General features: G+C 41.3%; 1 protein-coding gene across 1 annotated transcript in view; it reads left to right on the top strand.

Moving 5' to 3' along the window:
• Positions 1 to 16,446, top strand: part of DYNC1LI1 (dynein cytoplasmic 1 light intermediate chain 1) — a 42,523-nt gene that overhangs the window by 10,422 nt on the left and 15,655 nt on the right. Inside the window, exons 3-4 of the mRNA XM_024743474.1 lie at positions 11,224 to 11,340; positions 12,078 to 12,308. Coding sequence (XP_024599242.1) covers positions 11,224 to 11,340; positions 12,078 to 12,308 — 348 coding nt within the window. The remainder of the gene's footprint in view (positions 1 to 11,223; positions 11,341 to 12,077; positions 12,309 to 16,446) is intronic.

The following is a 16,446-nucleotide window of genomic DNA, read 5'->3' as shown; positions in this document are numbered from 1 at the left end:
TCAGTTATGCATATACATGTATCTATTCTTTTCCAAATACTTTTCCCATTTAGGTTATTATAGAATATTGAGCAGAGTTCCCTGTGCTGTACAGTAGGTCCTTGTTGGTTATTTTAAAAATAGTTGTGTGTACATGTCAATCCCAAACTCCCAATTTATCTCCACCACCACCACCCCCCCACCACCGCCTGCCTTTCCCCTTTGGTAACCATAAGTTTGTTTCATTCTGTGAGTCTGTTTCTGTTTTGTAAATAAGTTCATTTGTATCATTTTTTAAAATTTATTTATTTATTTATGGCTGCATTGGGTCTTCGTTGCTGCGCGTAGGCTCTCTCTAGTTGTGGCGAGCAGGGGCCACTCTTCTTTGCGGTGTGCGGTCTTCTCATTGTAGTGGCTTCTCTTGTTGTGGAGCACGGGCTGTAGGTGTGCAGGCTTCAGTAGTTGTGGCTCGCGGGCTCTAGAGCACAGGCTCAGTAGTTGTAGCGCGTGGGCTTAGTTGCTCTGCAGCATGTGGGATCTTCCTGGACCAGGGCTCAAACCTGTGTCCCCTGCATTGGCAGGCAGATTCTTAACCACTGCGCCACCAGGGAAGCCCCACTGTATCATTTTTATAGATTCCACATATAAGTGGTATCATATGATATTTGTCTTTATCTGGTTGACTTACTTCACTTAGTATGATCATCTCCAGCTCCGTCCATGTAGCTGCAAATGGCACTATTTCATTCTTTTTAATGGCTGAGTAATATTCCATTGTATATATGTACTACATCCTTTTTATCCATTCCTCTGTTGATGGACATTGAGGTTGCTTCCATGTCCTGGGTATTGTAAACAGCGCTGCAGTGAACACTGGGGGGCATGTATCCTTTTGAACCTTGGTCTTCTCTGGATATATACCCAGGAGGGATTTTTGGATCATATGGTAGCTCTATTCTTAGTTTTTTAAGGAACTTCCATACTGTTCTCCATAGTGACTCTACCAATTTATATTCCCACCAACGTAGGAGGGTTCCCTTTTCTGCACACCCTCGCCAGCATTTATTGTTTGTAGACTTTTTGATGATGGCCATTCTGAGTGGTGTAAAGTGATATCTCATTGCATTTTTTTTTCCCCTTTGGCTGCATTGGGTCTTCGTTGCTGCGTGTGGGCTTTTTTTTTTTTTGCTGCGCGTGGGCTTTACTCTAGTTGTGGCGAGCGGGGGCTACGCTTCGTTGCAGTGCGCGGGCTTCTCGTTGTGGTGGCTTTTCTTATTGCAGAGCACAGGTTCTAGGTGTGCGGGCTTCAGTAGTTGTGGCTCATAGGCTCCAGAGCACAGGCTTAGTAGTTGTGGCACATGGGCTTAGTTGCTCCACGGCATGTGGGATCTTCCTGGACCGGGGCACGAACCCGTGTCCCCTGCATCGGCAGGCGGACTCTCAACCACTGCACCACCAGGGAAGCCCCTTGCTGAGTATTCTTGGTTGTAGTTTCTTCCCTTTCGTCACTTTCAATATATTATGCCACCCCCTTCTGGCCTGTGGAGTTTCTGCTGAGAAATCAGCTGATAACCTTATGGGAATTGCCTTGTATATTATTTATTACTTTTAATATTTTTTCTTTGTCTTTAATTTTTGTCAGTTTGATTGCTATGTGTCTCAGCATGTTCCACCTTGGGTTTATCCTGCCTGGGACTCTCTGTGCTTCCTGGACTTGGGTGACTGTTTCCTTTCTTTCCCATGTTAGGAAGTTTTTCAGCTATTATCTCTTCAGATATTTTCTCAGGTCCTTTCTCTCTCTTTTCTCCTTCTGGGACCCCTATAATGTGAATGTTGGTGTGTTTAGTGTTGTCCCAGAGGTCTCTTAGACTGTCTTCATTTTTTTTCATTCTTTTTTTCTTTATTCTGTTCTGCGGCAGTGATTTCCACCATTCTGTCTTCTTATCTGTTCTTCTGTCTCATTTATTCTACTATTTCTTTCTAGTGTGTTTTTTATTTCAGTTATGTATCGTTTATTTCTGTTTGTTCCTTAGTTCTTCTAGGTCTTTGTTAAACATTTCTTGTGTCTTCTCGATCTGTCCCTCCATTCTTTTTCCAAGATCTCGGCTCATCTTTACTATTATTACTCTGAATTCTTTTTCAGGTCGATGGCCTATCTCCACTTCACTTAGTTCTTTTGGGGTGTTATCTTGTTCCTTCATCTGGAACATTTCCCTCTGCCACCTCATTTTCTCTACCATACTGTGATTGTGGTTTCCATTCTGCAGCCTGCAAGGCTGTAGTTCTTCTTGCTTCTGCTGTCTGCCCCCTGGTGGATGAAGCTGTCTAAGAGGCTTGTGGAGGCTTCCTGGTCAGAGGGACTGGCTGCTGCCCTGGTGGGTGGAGGTGGGTGTTGTCCGTCTGGTGTGCAGGGTGTGTCAGGGAGTGTGTTTAGTGCAGAGCTGTGTGCTCAGGAAAACTTTAAGTATTAGTCTGTCTGCTGATGGGTGGGGCTGCGTTCCCACCCTGTTGGTTGTTTGGCCTGAAGCATCCCAACACTGGAGCCTACAGGCTGTTGGGAGGGGCCATGTCTTGGTGAGAAAATGGCCGCCTCCAGGAGGGCTCACGCCCCTGAGTACTCCCCAGAACTACTGCTGCCAGTGTCTTTGTCCCCGCAATGAGCCACAGCTGCCCCCCACCTCTGCAGGAGACCCTGTAATACCAGCAGGTAGGTCTGGTCCAGGTTCTTATGAGGCTACTGCTCTTTTCCCTGGGTCCTGATGTGCATGAAACCTTGTGTGCGCCCTCCAAGAGTGGAGTTTCTGTTTCCCCCAGTCCTGTGGAATTGCTGCAATCAAACCCTGATGGCCTTCAAAGCCAGATTCTCTGGGAGCTTTTCCTCCCATTGCCAGACCTGCAGGCTGGGGAGCCTGATGTGGGGCTCAGAACTTTCACTCCTGTAGGAGAACTTCTGTGGTATAATTATTTTTCAGTTTGTGGGTCGCCCATCCGGTGGGTATGGGATTTGATTTTATCGTGATTGTGCCCCCTCTTACTGTCTCATTGTGACTTATTCTTTGTTTTTGGATGTAGGATATCTTTTTTGGTAGGTTCCAGAGTTTTTTTTGTTGATGATTGTTCAGCAGTTAGTTGTGATTTTGGTGTTTTTGTAAGAAAAGGTGGGCTCACATTTTTCTACTCTGCCATCTTGTCTTGGAAGCTCTAGTTATGGTTTTTTTTTTTGCTGTGCCCCATGGCTTGTGGGATCCTAGTTCCCCGACCAGGGATTGAACCTTGGCCATCAGCAGTGAAAGCATGGGATGCTAACGGCTGCACCACCAGGAAGTTCCCTGATTTGTTTTTAAAACACCTTTAAAATATGCCCTCTTTAAGAAAACCTAATATAGAAATGCACATTTAGATGAACTATTTAGAGAATAATTTTAACATCATCACTAAAGAGTGCTTTGTAGAAGGGCTTTCATCTTAGTCTGTTTAAACAGGAACTCTCTGCTTGTACAGGTATATGTTTACAGATCATTAACTGTTTGGCTGGCACGCTTAATGCTGGTGTGTCTGTTTCGCTGCCAGCTGAAGGCTGAGGAATTGAAGATAAAACTTTCTTAAAGTTCATAGATGTTACGTAGGTGCATTCTTTCAGCATTGTTTGAAGCCACACAGGCCTCATTGTCCTACTTGCCACTCTAAAGGTATATTAATTGGATAGAATGAAGTATGTATGTAATTTTTACTTTATTTTACTCATACTGTTAGGCTCTGTGTTGTGTTTTCCAAAAATGACTTGGAATTTAATGGCTTTTGTTTATTGAATGGTTAGGCCATTAAAGACGATTTTTAAATGTCCATCAATTCAAAACATAGGCATCCTGAATTTTAACATTTTTTGATCCTTCTAATTGTATAATAGAATAAAGAGAAGGTTCATGACAGACTTTTTAGTATCTTCAAACTTAGTTCAGCTTGGCTGTGGCAAGGCAGCTGAATACTGACAACTCGGTACAGTGACTAGAAAGTTTTCCTAAGTTTAGTGAAGGAGGTATGTTTTATGATCTGTTATTGATGAGAGGGAGCCGCTTGAATTTTATAGGTATGAGTGATGAATTATTATAGTGGATTGTGGTAAAGGCCCAGGATAAGCAATGACAGATGAGGTATAGTTATGAAAACAGAGACTCCATGTGGTTGTGATTAAGAGATAAGAATGTTGGTAAAGGATCTTCTGTGTATAGGACAGGTGCTAGAGGGTGAATGAGTCCCCTCAAATTCATGTTAAAATTCTAACCCCCAATATGATGGCATTAGGAGGTGGGGTCTTTGGCAGATGATTAGGTCATGAAGGTGGAACCCTCATGAATGGGGTTAGGGCCCTTACAAAAGAGATTCCAGAGAGCTCTCTCACCCTTTCTGCCATGTGAGGACACAGTGAGAAAACTGTCCCTGACCCAGGAAGCCAGCCGTTACTAGACACCAAACCTGCCAGCACTTTGATCTTGGACTTCCCAGCCTCCAGAACTGTTAGAAATACATGTCTGTTGTTTAAAGCCACCCAGCCTATGGTGTTTTTGTTATAGCAGCCCAGAGAGACTAAGATACGGTTTCTGGTTTTGGCGAGCAAGCAAGCAAGTACCCGTTAAGAATGGGATAACTTCTTTCCTGTAAGCATCTTAAAAGCAAGGACTTTATATCTTACTTACTGTTAAGATTACTTGCCCAGAAAATATTTGTTGAAAGAAGGGGACAGACGTGACACACTGAAGGAAACACACAAATAAGCTGACACACTACAGTGAAGTATATGAAGTGTGTGGTATGTTGTGGAAGTACGAAGGAGGGTGCTTAACCAGACTTCTGGAGTAAGAGAAAGCTTCTTAGAGGAGACTAAACTGAGACAGGAAGGATAAGGTAGGGTTCTCCCAGGTGCAGTGAGGGGAGGGGAAGAATGTTCTAGAAAGAAGTGAAAGCGTGTGTGAAGATTTAGAGTTGAGAGAGCAAGGCCTCTCTGCTGCACTGGAAGAGGTTGTGAGTGGCTGGAGCCTAGCGTGCAGGTGGTGGGACATGGTGAGAGATGGGCAGGAAAGGTGAGGGAGCCTTTGCAAGGGACATTGGCCTTTACAGTTTGCCCTTTACTGCGAGAACAGCAGGAAGACCCTTAGGGTTTTTTTTCTGACATTTTATGAAAATTCCCAACATATGGAAAAGTTGAAGGAATTTTACAGTTAATATTCATATACCCAAACCCAGATTCTTCCATTAACATTTAACTATTTTTGCCTTGTCATATGTGTCCCACCATGCAACTATGAAAAAAAATGCATTTCAAAGTAAATTGCAGATGTTGGTATATTTTCCTATGAATATCATTAACTAGAATCCCTTTCAGGGTCTTAAGAGGGAGAGTGGCATGATTCAGGAAGATCACTCAGCTGCAGGGTACGGAATGGATTAGAGCGTGGTATGAACTTGGTGAATGTTCACTTTTGAGTGGTATGTTTATATAGTGAGAGAAGAGAACTGGGAGGCCGATGGGTTAAGACAGAGAGAAAAAGCAGTCTAACAAGTAATGTGGTTGGAAGATGTGTATAACCCTAGAACAAGACTGTATCTTTGCAAATAACCTCAGATGAGATTTCTGGAAATAGTAGGTAACAAATGAGATTTTGTTTACAGAGTATGTCTTCATTGGCCTCTGTAGACCTTTCAGGAAATCTGTTTTCAGATGTCTGCATTTGAAGACAAATCATGTCAGAGTTCATTTAGGTGTAAAAAAAAAAGTGACAGCAACAGAAAATGGTCATTATAATTGAGGCTTAAGACTTATTTTAAAATGTGTAGAATATGAATGTTTAATTTTCAACCATCTGTAACTTCCAAATGTCATTAAAGTTGAAGACGGGAGAAATTTTGTTCCCAGAAAGACTTTGTTTCGGCAAGCAAAGTGCGTCTTCAAGCATCTTGAGAATCTTCTTTGTTAGGTTTAGAATATTCTTGAGAATAAGATATTCTTCTGTTTTTCTTCCCTCGTTGTATTTTCTTCTGAGGACAAAGGGGAGTTGCACTCTTGAGAAGGTTGACTTGGATTCTCTTGGGAGGTTTGGATTACTGTCACCATGTTCCCACAGTCTTTGTGACTGTGGCCTGGCCTCAGTTTCCTCATCTCTAAGTAGAGAGGATGTCGTTAGAGCTCCTTATAACCTGTATGTGTTTATGAAATGTTCTTTATTCTCATTGTGAACACTTGTAATTTGTTACCAGAAATGAGAAATTTCAAATCACAGAATGGGAGGAAAAAATCTCTAACTACCATATTTACTGTATAAAAATCTCTAACTACCATATTTACCGTATTCCATTTATTTGGCAGTATACTCTTTTTTTCCAAATTTAATGTAAAAATTTTCTTAAAATGGGTCCCCAAGGGCTTCCCTGCTGGTGCAGTGGTTGAGAGTCCGCCTGCCGATGCAGGGGACGTGGGTTCGTGCCCCAGTCCGGGAAGATCCCACATGCCGTGGAGCGGCTGGGCCCGTGAGCCATGGCCGCTGAGCCTGCGCATCCGGAGCCTGTGCTCCGCAACGAGAGAGGCCACAACAGTGAGAGGCCCACGTACCGCAAAAAAAAAAAAAGGGTCCCCAAGGTTTAAAATTCCAGGAGAGAAGAAATTAGTATAGTAAAACAAACTTCTTTCCCAATCCTTAGAGGTAGAATCAGGAGAATGGGAACATAACCATCCATCACTCAGAGGCTGCCCACAGAGAGGAATGCATTAAATCATTTTTCTTTTTCTTCTGAAAATAAGTGACCCCTGGAAGCAGGAGTGTCTTATTCTTTTGTCATAATACAAAAATAATAAGCAGTATGTTTAATAGTCTTCTAAAGATTTAATTATTGTTTGTTTGTTGTATATTGGAAAGAGGGTGCTTTGGAGTTCAATTCATATGAATTCAGATTCTGGCCTTGTCATTTCCTACCTGTTTGAGACTTTGGATAAGATACTTTAACAATTCTGAGCCCCAGGTATCCTCAGATGGGAGGTAATCATCATTCCGCTAGAGTTGTGGTTGTGTTGGAATTACTGCTGGTTAAATGCATACGGTAGGCACTGTGTGTTTGCTGCTCCTGCTGCTTCCATAGAGATGGAAGCAGAAGCCAATGATGGTTCTGTTTGACTAGGCTGTGGGCAAAGGGAGGTAAACTAGAGTCCTTTAATTTTTCTTATATAGAAGCACATTGATGGACTTGAAATTTCATCCCTTTTCTGTCCTGACTTCTGAGGCTTTTGCATTAATGCACACTAAAGTTTAAAAACCCTCCCGGGACTTCCCTAGCAATCCAGTGCTTAAGACTCCGTGCTGGGACTTCCCTGGTGGCACAGTGGTTAAGAACCCGCCTGCCAGTGCAGGGGACACGGGTTCTAGCCCTGGTCTGGAAAGATCCCACATGCCGTGGAGCAGCTAAACCCGTGTGCCACAGCTGCTGAGCCTGCACTCTAGAGCCCACGAGCCACAACTACTGAGCCCACATGCCACAACTACTGAAGCGTGTGCGCCTAGAACCCATGCTCCACAACAAGAGAAGCCCGTGCGCTGCAACGAAGAGTGGCCCCTGCTCGCCGCAACTAGAGAAAGCCCACGTGCAGCAACAAAGGACCAACGCAGCCAAAAATAAATAAAATTTATTAAAAAAAAAAAAAGACTCCGTGCTTCCGCTGCAGGGGGCATGGATTTAACCCCTGATCGGGGAACTAAGATCCCGTATGCCGCAGGGCACGGCCAAAAAAAAAAGAACCCTCCCTAAGTGGGTAAGGGGACAGAATTTGTATTTGTTCATTCAGGGATTTGTGAAACTTGTATTAATATTTTGGCATACTTTTTTGTTGTTTGAGACAGTCTATCAGTGGCTACTGTGTAGGAGGATTAGGAATATACTTTTCACTATGAAGAGTTAATAGGCACTGGAGATGCAGCAGTTATCAAAACACAAAAATGCCTGTTCCTCTGGAGTTTTGGGGGGTAGGGAGTGACTAAGCAAAAAAAAGAAAAAGCCGTATTATGTTAGTAAGTTCAATGGAGAAAAAACAAGAAGCAGTAGGGGTGTTGGGAGGTTGTGATTTGATTGATTGATTGATTGAGGTTGTGATTTTAAATGAGGTGGTTAGGGACAACAGCCTACCTGAGGAAGTGATATTTGAGGGAAGTTACGAAGAAGCTTAGGTAACACATAGAAGAGTATGTTCTAAATAGAGGGAACAGTGGATAAGGGCCTTGATGTGGGACTCTTTTATTAATAATTATGTAAGTGAATGTTTGGGGGGAAAATGCAAGATAATGATATTAATACTTCTGTGCATATTGAAATGTGAGTTATTTATGGGACATCCAAATAATGATGACCAGTAAGTAGTTCAGGAGAGACTGAGGCTGGAAAGAAGTCTGTGAGTCACCAGATTATAGGTGGTATTGAAGTCTTGTGTGGAGATTCCCCTAGAATTATATGTAGAGCGAGAAGAATAGAGGTCTGAAGAAGGAACCCTGGGAGACACAAATGTTGGGGGCGGGGGTGGAAGCTTGCAAGGAAGACTTAGGACCAACCACCTAAAGGTAAGTGGTAGAACAGGAGGGGTGGCGCGACTGTAGCTGTGGCAAGGGAGGGTCTTCTCTGCCCTCTGTGTTTCCCTTAACCTCTCTGCCAGCTCCCAGCCAAATCAGCCTTTGAGTTCAGCTGTTGCACCACACCACTAATACTTTAGTTAAGGCCTACCTCATTTCTTGCTAGGACTCCAGTAATTGTCTGTTATCTAGTCTCCTTACTCCCAAACCTACCCTTGTCAGTCACTCTTCCACACCTCTGTGATAGCAGTCTTCCTAAAATACCTAAATACTGCCAGTGACTCTTCAGGATAAAGCCTAACCATCTCAGCCTGGCATAGGATGCCCTTTGTGATCTGGCATTCCCTTTTTATTCTCACTTTCTGGCTCCTTTTCCCCCTTACATTCTGAATTTCATGAATTCAAATTATTTGTCCCTTCTAGAAGGACACTTCTTTGTCTCCAGGCCTCTGTATATGCTTTCACTTCCTGGAATGACTAACTCTCTGTGGTTCATTAACACTACAAGATCTGGCTGAAGTGTTACTTTCTGCGCAAAGCCCTTTTTGACTTCCAAGCAAATCCAGGATCTCCCCTTTGCTCTGGTTTCCTGCTTGTTGCACATCTCTAGTGCATTCCTAATGACAGTATCTTGAAATTGTCTTCTGTTTGTTTTCCCTCTCCAATTTATGAGCTCCTAGGACAGCAACTTTGACCTGTGGATCTTTGTAATCCTAGCGCTTGGCTTAGTGTAGTAAACGTCTAAGTGACATCTAAACGTCTGAGTTCTCAAAGTGTGGTCCTTGGACCAGCTGCATCAGCAACACCGGAAACTTGTTAGAAATGCAGATGCATGGGCCCCACCCCAGACTTACTGACTCAGAAAGCCAGGAGGTGAGGCCCAGCAGTGTGTTTTAACAAGCTCCCCAGGTTATCCTGATGCTTTTTTTTTTTTTTTTGTGGTACGCAGGCCTCTCACTGTTGTGGCCTCTCCGGTTGCAGAGCACAGGCTCCGGACACGCAGGCTCAGTGGCCATGGCTCACGGGCCCAGCCGCTCCGCGGCATGTGGGATCTTCCCAGACCGGGGCACGAACCCATGTCCCCTGCATCAGCAGGCGGACTCTCAACCACTGCGCCACCAGGGAAGCCCTCCTGATGCATTTTTGAGAACCATTAGTGCAGTGAAATGAATGATGGTCAGCATTCACTGGGGAGGAGTTTCCACCACGGTGAAAAGCCCGCGCACCGCATCGAAGAGTAGCCCCCACTTGCCGCAACTAGAGAAAGCCCGTGCGCAGCAACGAAGACCCAACGCAGCTTAAATGAATAAATAAAATGAATTTTAAAAAAAGTATTTATGTATTTTATTTTTCACTGGTTAACCTTATGATGTCCATTTTAAGCATGATCATAATGGAACTCATGTCATTATCATAGATATTCCTGTTTTCAACCCAGTCTTGTGTTTTGATGGACCATTTTAATGGTTCACTGCAAAAATAGTACTGAAAAGTAAATACTCATTTAATGGCAAGTTCTTTATTGCTTAGTTAAGTCTATACTTATTGCTGTGAAATGTTGGAAATGGTTCAGAACCATTCTGACCAGTACAGTTGAAAATAGCACTGACTGCTCTGGGACACTTTCTTTTGAGTTTGGCATACATACCTACGTGGCCACTCTCTTCTCTGTTCCGTCTGCATCACTTGGCCTCAGCTTGGTACCAGAAGGTTGATAAACACCAATGCAGAGGTGGGTACTGCAATTTTCTGACAGCATTTAGATATAAAGATAGTTATTCAGAAGATCCAGGACATATAGAATTTTTTAAGTGCTTAACATGAAAATGAAAATAACTTTTAAATTCTCAGAGAACTCATGAGTCTTCAGAAATACATCCTTAGATCCAAGAAACTCACCTTTATTAAGTACCAATAACACAATATTGCCAATAACAAAATAAGTCCATGAAATAGTAACATGTAGTATTTAAATAAATTCACAATATAAAAGAAACTCACCAAAACATTGACTAGCTAGCCTAGTTTTAAACTTTTAAAATTTGTGCCAAGTTTAAATCACATGATTTCTTGCTATTAATATTTTTTAAGTCTACATTTTATTTTTGTCTATTCTACATTCTCTGTGCCCTTGTTTTTGCCCAACTCACTATCCCCAATCCTCACTCCTCTCCTTTGCGCATATTTCTTATGGCTTCATGGTTTTGGTGAGGCTACAGTCACAGTTCCCTGCCCAGGTCAGTTTTTATGTATTATCCTTCCTCCATGAGTGGCCCTTAGGTATGCACATAACCCCAGCTGGGCCAACTTTACCTGAGAGTCTTCAGACTGAAAACTGACAGAGTCTTTTGTTCCTTGTAGATTAAATGAGGATGGCATAAGAGTTGAGCCTCCTGAAAAATACCCATAGAGGAAGCCATTTGTAATAGGATAAAATGAGACTTAACAAGAGGAGCAGAGATACCAAGAGAGAGAATCCTGGAGGTGAAGTCTGCATCTTCACCTGTATAATTACCTAGTTATTTTCCATCAAATTACCCTTTTGGTTGAAGCTTGTTCCAGTTGGGTTTTCTCTTGGCACACTAGAAAGCATTCTTTAATAATCCATATTATAATTTTAAAGATTTGTCCTTTTTTACAGGTGAAGATGGAGCTGGAAAAACAAGCTTAATAAGAAAAATTCAGGGAATAGAGGAGTACAAGAAAGGAAGAGGATTGGAATATTTGTACTTAAATGTTCATGATGAAGACAGGGATGGTGAGTGTCGTTTATTTGTAATGTAAATTTACTGAAGTCTTTCCAAGTTGCACTGCTGTCCATATTAATATTAGTCTTTGACTTTTCTTAGTGTGTCATTTTTTACTAGGAGACCTACTGTGTCATGCCAGTCAGTAAATAGTTATGTTAGGGCATACTTTTATTGGTTTGAGATTGGGATTCATATAGTGGTATTTTTAAACGTCTTAAGGTATTGGTGTGCAGACTTTAGCTTTCTTGCTAACCTTGAAGAATCTCAAATTTTCAGTTCATTTTCCCTCCGATAGTGAAATAATAGTATCCTATGATTGTTTTGCCCTCTTTTTACCATCGTCTCATTTTTCGACATGAAAGTGGCATTTACTCCCCAGCTTTTCTTATCTGATCAGCCATTTTTTTCTTCTGTAGATCACTTGCCTTCTCATTTTCGTATATAATATCTTGAATATGCATGGCTCTATCTGCTGATGGTAAGAATAGAAACATGTTATTCAGTCTGTGGTTTGGGATTGAGAAATATGAAGTAGAGGATGCTGATTTTCTGTGTTGGCAGTTAAATCATTTTCTTGAGTATTCATTAGGACTTTACTGAATTGGTAGATGTAACTCAAGTAGGTGAACCTTGCCAAAGGAGACATCTCCTGTGGAGATGCCTTAAAATACCAAGTAGTATTGTTAGTTGGATGATGAAATGACTTTATCCTGTTGCCTTGGTAACTTTCTTTTGTCTGTTGTAGATCAAACAAGATGTAATGTATGGATCTTGGATGGAGACCCGTATCACAAAGGCCTCCTTAAATTTTCACTGGATGCCATTTCTCTGAAGGACACTCTAGTTACGTTGGTTGTTGATATGTCAAAGCCTTGGACTGCTTTGGATTCTTTACAGAAATGGGCAAGTGTTGTTAGAGAACATATTGACAAATTGAAAATTCCTCCTGAAGAAATGAAAGAAATGGAACAAAAGTGTGAGTAGTCTAGAAAATAGATTTCAAAGACAAAATATCCTAGCTGACTATCAGAATTGTCAGGAACTTTTGACTTTGAATAAGGTTTAATGAAGGAAACTCAATGAGAGTACTGCTTTTGAAATTCAGTTTGAATGATGTGCTGTTTTAATATAGTTTTACATTGGAAACATACACATAACGGCAGACTCTTTAGTAGAGGCGCCTTTTCTTCTTCGCCAAAAGGCCGTATGTGTTCGTTTTGGAAAGCGGGTTTTCAGGATAAAAAAATCTGAATCTTTCTTCAGCTGCTCATTTTCAGTAGTCTCGTTTCTTGATAAGTAGAGCAATCTTTATTAACCTTGTCAAAATGAAGTATGTCCATAAAGATGTTGAGTAACAACATAAATATAAAGATGTTAAGCTGGTTTTATGATTTACAAAGTACATAATATATTTTGTACGTGCCCATGTAAGTTGGAAATTTTCATGGAAATTATGAAAATGATACGGGTCATTTCTAACAAGTTGTAAGCCACTTGTCACAGTTCTTAATTTCACTGAGAGCTCTTCATATGTCAGTGTTGCACTTTGCTTAAGAAAATAAACAGATAGTATGCTGCTGTTCTTTGCTATTGTTAGCCGATAACTTTTAGGGGAAATTTGACAGCTTACTGGAATTTATATGCACGGAAACAGTAAAAACTTAAGAGAATGTATGTCCTAAATTATTGAAAAGGATGTCTAACTGCTTTTAATCTATACCTTTTTTTCCTTGTTGGCCATTACTTCTGGGGCTTTTCTCCCCCCTCTCAAAATTTATTCTATACCAGTCAGTGGTTTTCAGTGTGTGGTCCTAAGACCAGCAGCATCAGTATCAGTACAGTTGAGAGCTTGTGAGAAATACACATTCTCAGGCCCTTTCCCAGACTGCTGAATCAGAAACTGCTGAAATCTGGTGCATGCTGTAACTTGAGAACCAATTAGATTTCAGCCTCTGATTTGAAGGGTAATAGCTACCAGAGCTGCTAAAGGTATACGCATGCCCCTCTGTTCCTGGTGGAATCATGCTTAACTGTTCAAGATTCCCTCCTCCTGACCCCATGTAAGTTCAGGACAGTTTTCCTTCTTTGTGGCTCTGTATAATATTCCCCCATATACTGTTTTAATCCTGTGCTGTGGATAATTTGTTTCCAAATTGGTTGTTTTGCCTTTACACATGAAAATCAGTTGTATGGAAATCGCTGTGTGTGTGTATCTGTCACTGGTCCCTTAAGAATTCCTTGAAGAGTAATTACTAAATCAAAGTATACATTGTTAACACTCTTGGTGTATTCACATTAACTTTTTTTTTATTCAAACAGAAAATCACAAAAATTATAATCATCAGTTCACTCAGTCCCATGTAATTAATTTATTTTCAATTGATCTTTTGTTAGCACTTTTATGAATCCATCAGTTTTCCATTAGAGTTCTGAAAATGCTCATTCATTCAGATCAGCAGTATAGTCAGTTACCAGAAACCTGTATTGTCAGAGTCTTTTCCATGAATTCCTTGAAGATGAAACCCTTTTATAAGAACATTTTTGCAAAAGCATCAGAGTACACCCGGAACTCCCTGTAAATGACAAAAGACTTAAAAATGACCACGGTTAAAGATTTGATGAGGGCTTCCCTGGTGGCGTAGTGGTTGAGAGTCCGCCTGCCGATGCAGGGGACGTGGGTTCGTGCCCCGGTCCGGGAAGATCCCACATGCCACGGAGTGGCTGGGCCCGTGAGCCATGGCCGCTAAGCCTGTGCATCCGGAGCCTGTGCTCCGCAACGGGAGAGGCCACAGCAGTAAGAGGCCCGCGTACTGCCAAAAAAAAAAAAAGAAGGAGCAGTCATGAGGCTGACAATCCCCTAGACAACAAAACTCTGAAAGAGGCAAGCATCCTTGAGGCCCCAGCTCCTACTGGAGGATCCTTAAAAAGAAAAAAAAGAAAAAAAAAAGATTCGATGAAAGTTCATAATAATGCAGTTGACAAGGAAATTCAGTTATTTCTGAGATACACATTTTAAATAACTAGAATTATGACTTACAACATTATACCAGAACATATAAGATTTTTAGAAATTTCATGTAGTGTCTGAAACATTTATATTAACATATTTCCATACAAATAACCCAAAGAAAGTTTAGTTTTTTTGTTTGTTTTTTTATACTGCAGGTTCCTATTAGTCATCAGTTTTATACACATCACTGTATACATGTCAAACCCAATCGCCCAATTCATCACGCCACCATCCCCACCCCACCACGGTTTTCCCCCCTTGGTTATATTGTCTTGATTACTGTAGCTTTGTAGTATAGTCTGAAGTCAGGGAGTCTGATTCCTCCAGCTCTGTTTTTTTCCCTCAAGACTGCTTTGGCTATTTGGGGTCTTTTGTGTCTCCATACAAATTTTAAGATGATTTGTTCTAGTTCTGTAAAATATGCCATTGTTAATTTGATAGGGATTGCATTGAATCTGTAGATTGCTTTGGGTAGTATAGTCATTTTCACAATATTGATTTTTCCAATCCAAGAACATGGTATATCTCTCCAACTGTTGGTATCATCTTTACTTTCTTTCATCAGTGTCTTACAGTTTTCTGCATACAGGTCATTTGCTCCCCTAGGTAGGTTTATTGCTAGGTATTTTATTCTTTGTTGCAGTGGTAAATGGGAGCATTCCCATAATTTCTCTTTCAGATTTTTCATCATTAGTGTATAGGAACGCAAGAGATTTCTGTTCATTAATTTTGTATTCTGCATCTTTACCAAATTCATTGATTACCTCTAGTAGTTTTCTGGTGGCATTTTTAGGATTCTCTATATGTAGTATCATGTCATCTACAAACAGTGACAGTTTTCCTTCTTCCTTTCCAATTTATATTCTTTTATTTCTTTTTCTTCTCTGATTGCCGTGGCTAGGACTTCCAAAACTATGTTGAATAATAGTGGTGAGAGTGGACATCCTTGTCTCGTTCCTGATATTAGAGGAAATGCTTTCAGTTTTTCACTATTGAGAATGATGTTGGCTGTGGCTTTGTTGTATATGGCCTTTATTGTGTTGAGGTAGGTTCCCTCTATGCCCACTTTCTGCAGAGTTTTTATCATAAATGGGTGTTGAATTTTTTCAAAAGCTTTTTCTGCATCTGTTGAGATGATCATATGGTTTTTATTCTTCAGTTTGTTAATATGGTGTTTTTCTTTGTCTTTAATTTTTGCCAATTTGATTACTATGTGTCTCGGCATTTTTCTCCTTGGGTTTACCCTGTATGGGACTTGCTGCGCTTCCTGGACTTGGGTGGCTATTTCTTTTCCCATGTTAGGGAAGTTGTTGACTATAATCTCTTCAGATATTTTCTCTGCTCCTTTCTGTCTCTCTTCTGCTTCTGGGAACCCTATAATGCGAATGTTGTTGCGTTTAATGTTGTCCCAGAGGTCTCTTAGGCTGTCTTCATTTCTTTTCATTCTTTTTTCTTTATTCTGTTCCGCAGCAGTGAATTCCACCATTCTGTCTTCCAGGTCACTTATCCGTTCTTCTGCCTCAGTTATCCTGCTGTTGGTTCCTTCTAGTGTAGTTTTTATTTCAGTTATTGTATTGTTAATCTCTGTTTGTTCTTTAATTCTTCTAGGTCTTTGTTAAACATTTCTTCCATCTTCTCGATCTTTGCCTCCATTCTTTTTCCAAGTTCCTGGATCATCTTCACTATCATTATTCTGAATTCTTTACCTGGAATGTTGCCTATCTCCACTTCATTTAGTTGTTTTTCTGGGGTTTTATCTTATTCCTTCATCTGGTACATAGCCCTCTGCCTTTTCATCTTGTCTATCTTTCTGTGAATGTGGTTTTTGTTCCACAGGCTGCAGGATTGTAGTTCTTCTTGCTTCTGCTGTCTGCCCTCTGGTGGATGAGGCTATCTAAGAGGCTTGATGGGAGGGACTGGTGGTGGGTAGAGCTGACTCTTGCTCTGGTGGGCAGAGCTCAGTAAAACTTTAATCCACTTGAGTGTTGATAGGTCGGGCTGGGTTCCCTTCCTGTTGGTTGTTTGGCCCGAGGCAACCAAACACTGGAGGCTACCTGGGCTCTTTGGTGGGGCTAATGCCAGACTCTGGGAGGGCTCACGCCAA

The sequence above is a fragment of the Neophocaena asiaeorientalis genome, unplaced genomic scaffold (genome assembly GCF_003031525.2).
Source record: "Neophocaena asiaeorientalis asiaeorientalis breed wild unplaced genomic scaffold, Neophocaena_asiaeorientalis_V1.1 scaffold332, whole genome shotgun sequence".
Taxonomy (NCBI): domain Eukaryota; kingdom Metazoa; phylum Chordata; class Mammalia; order Artiodactyla; family Phocoenidae; genus Neophocaena; species Neophocaena asiaeorientalis.
Note: the sequence above shows the minus strand (reverse complement) of the source record. Positions and strands in the feature narration are given on the sequence as shown.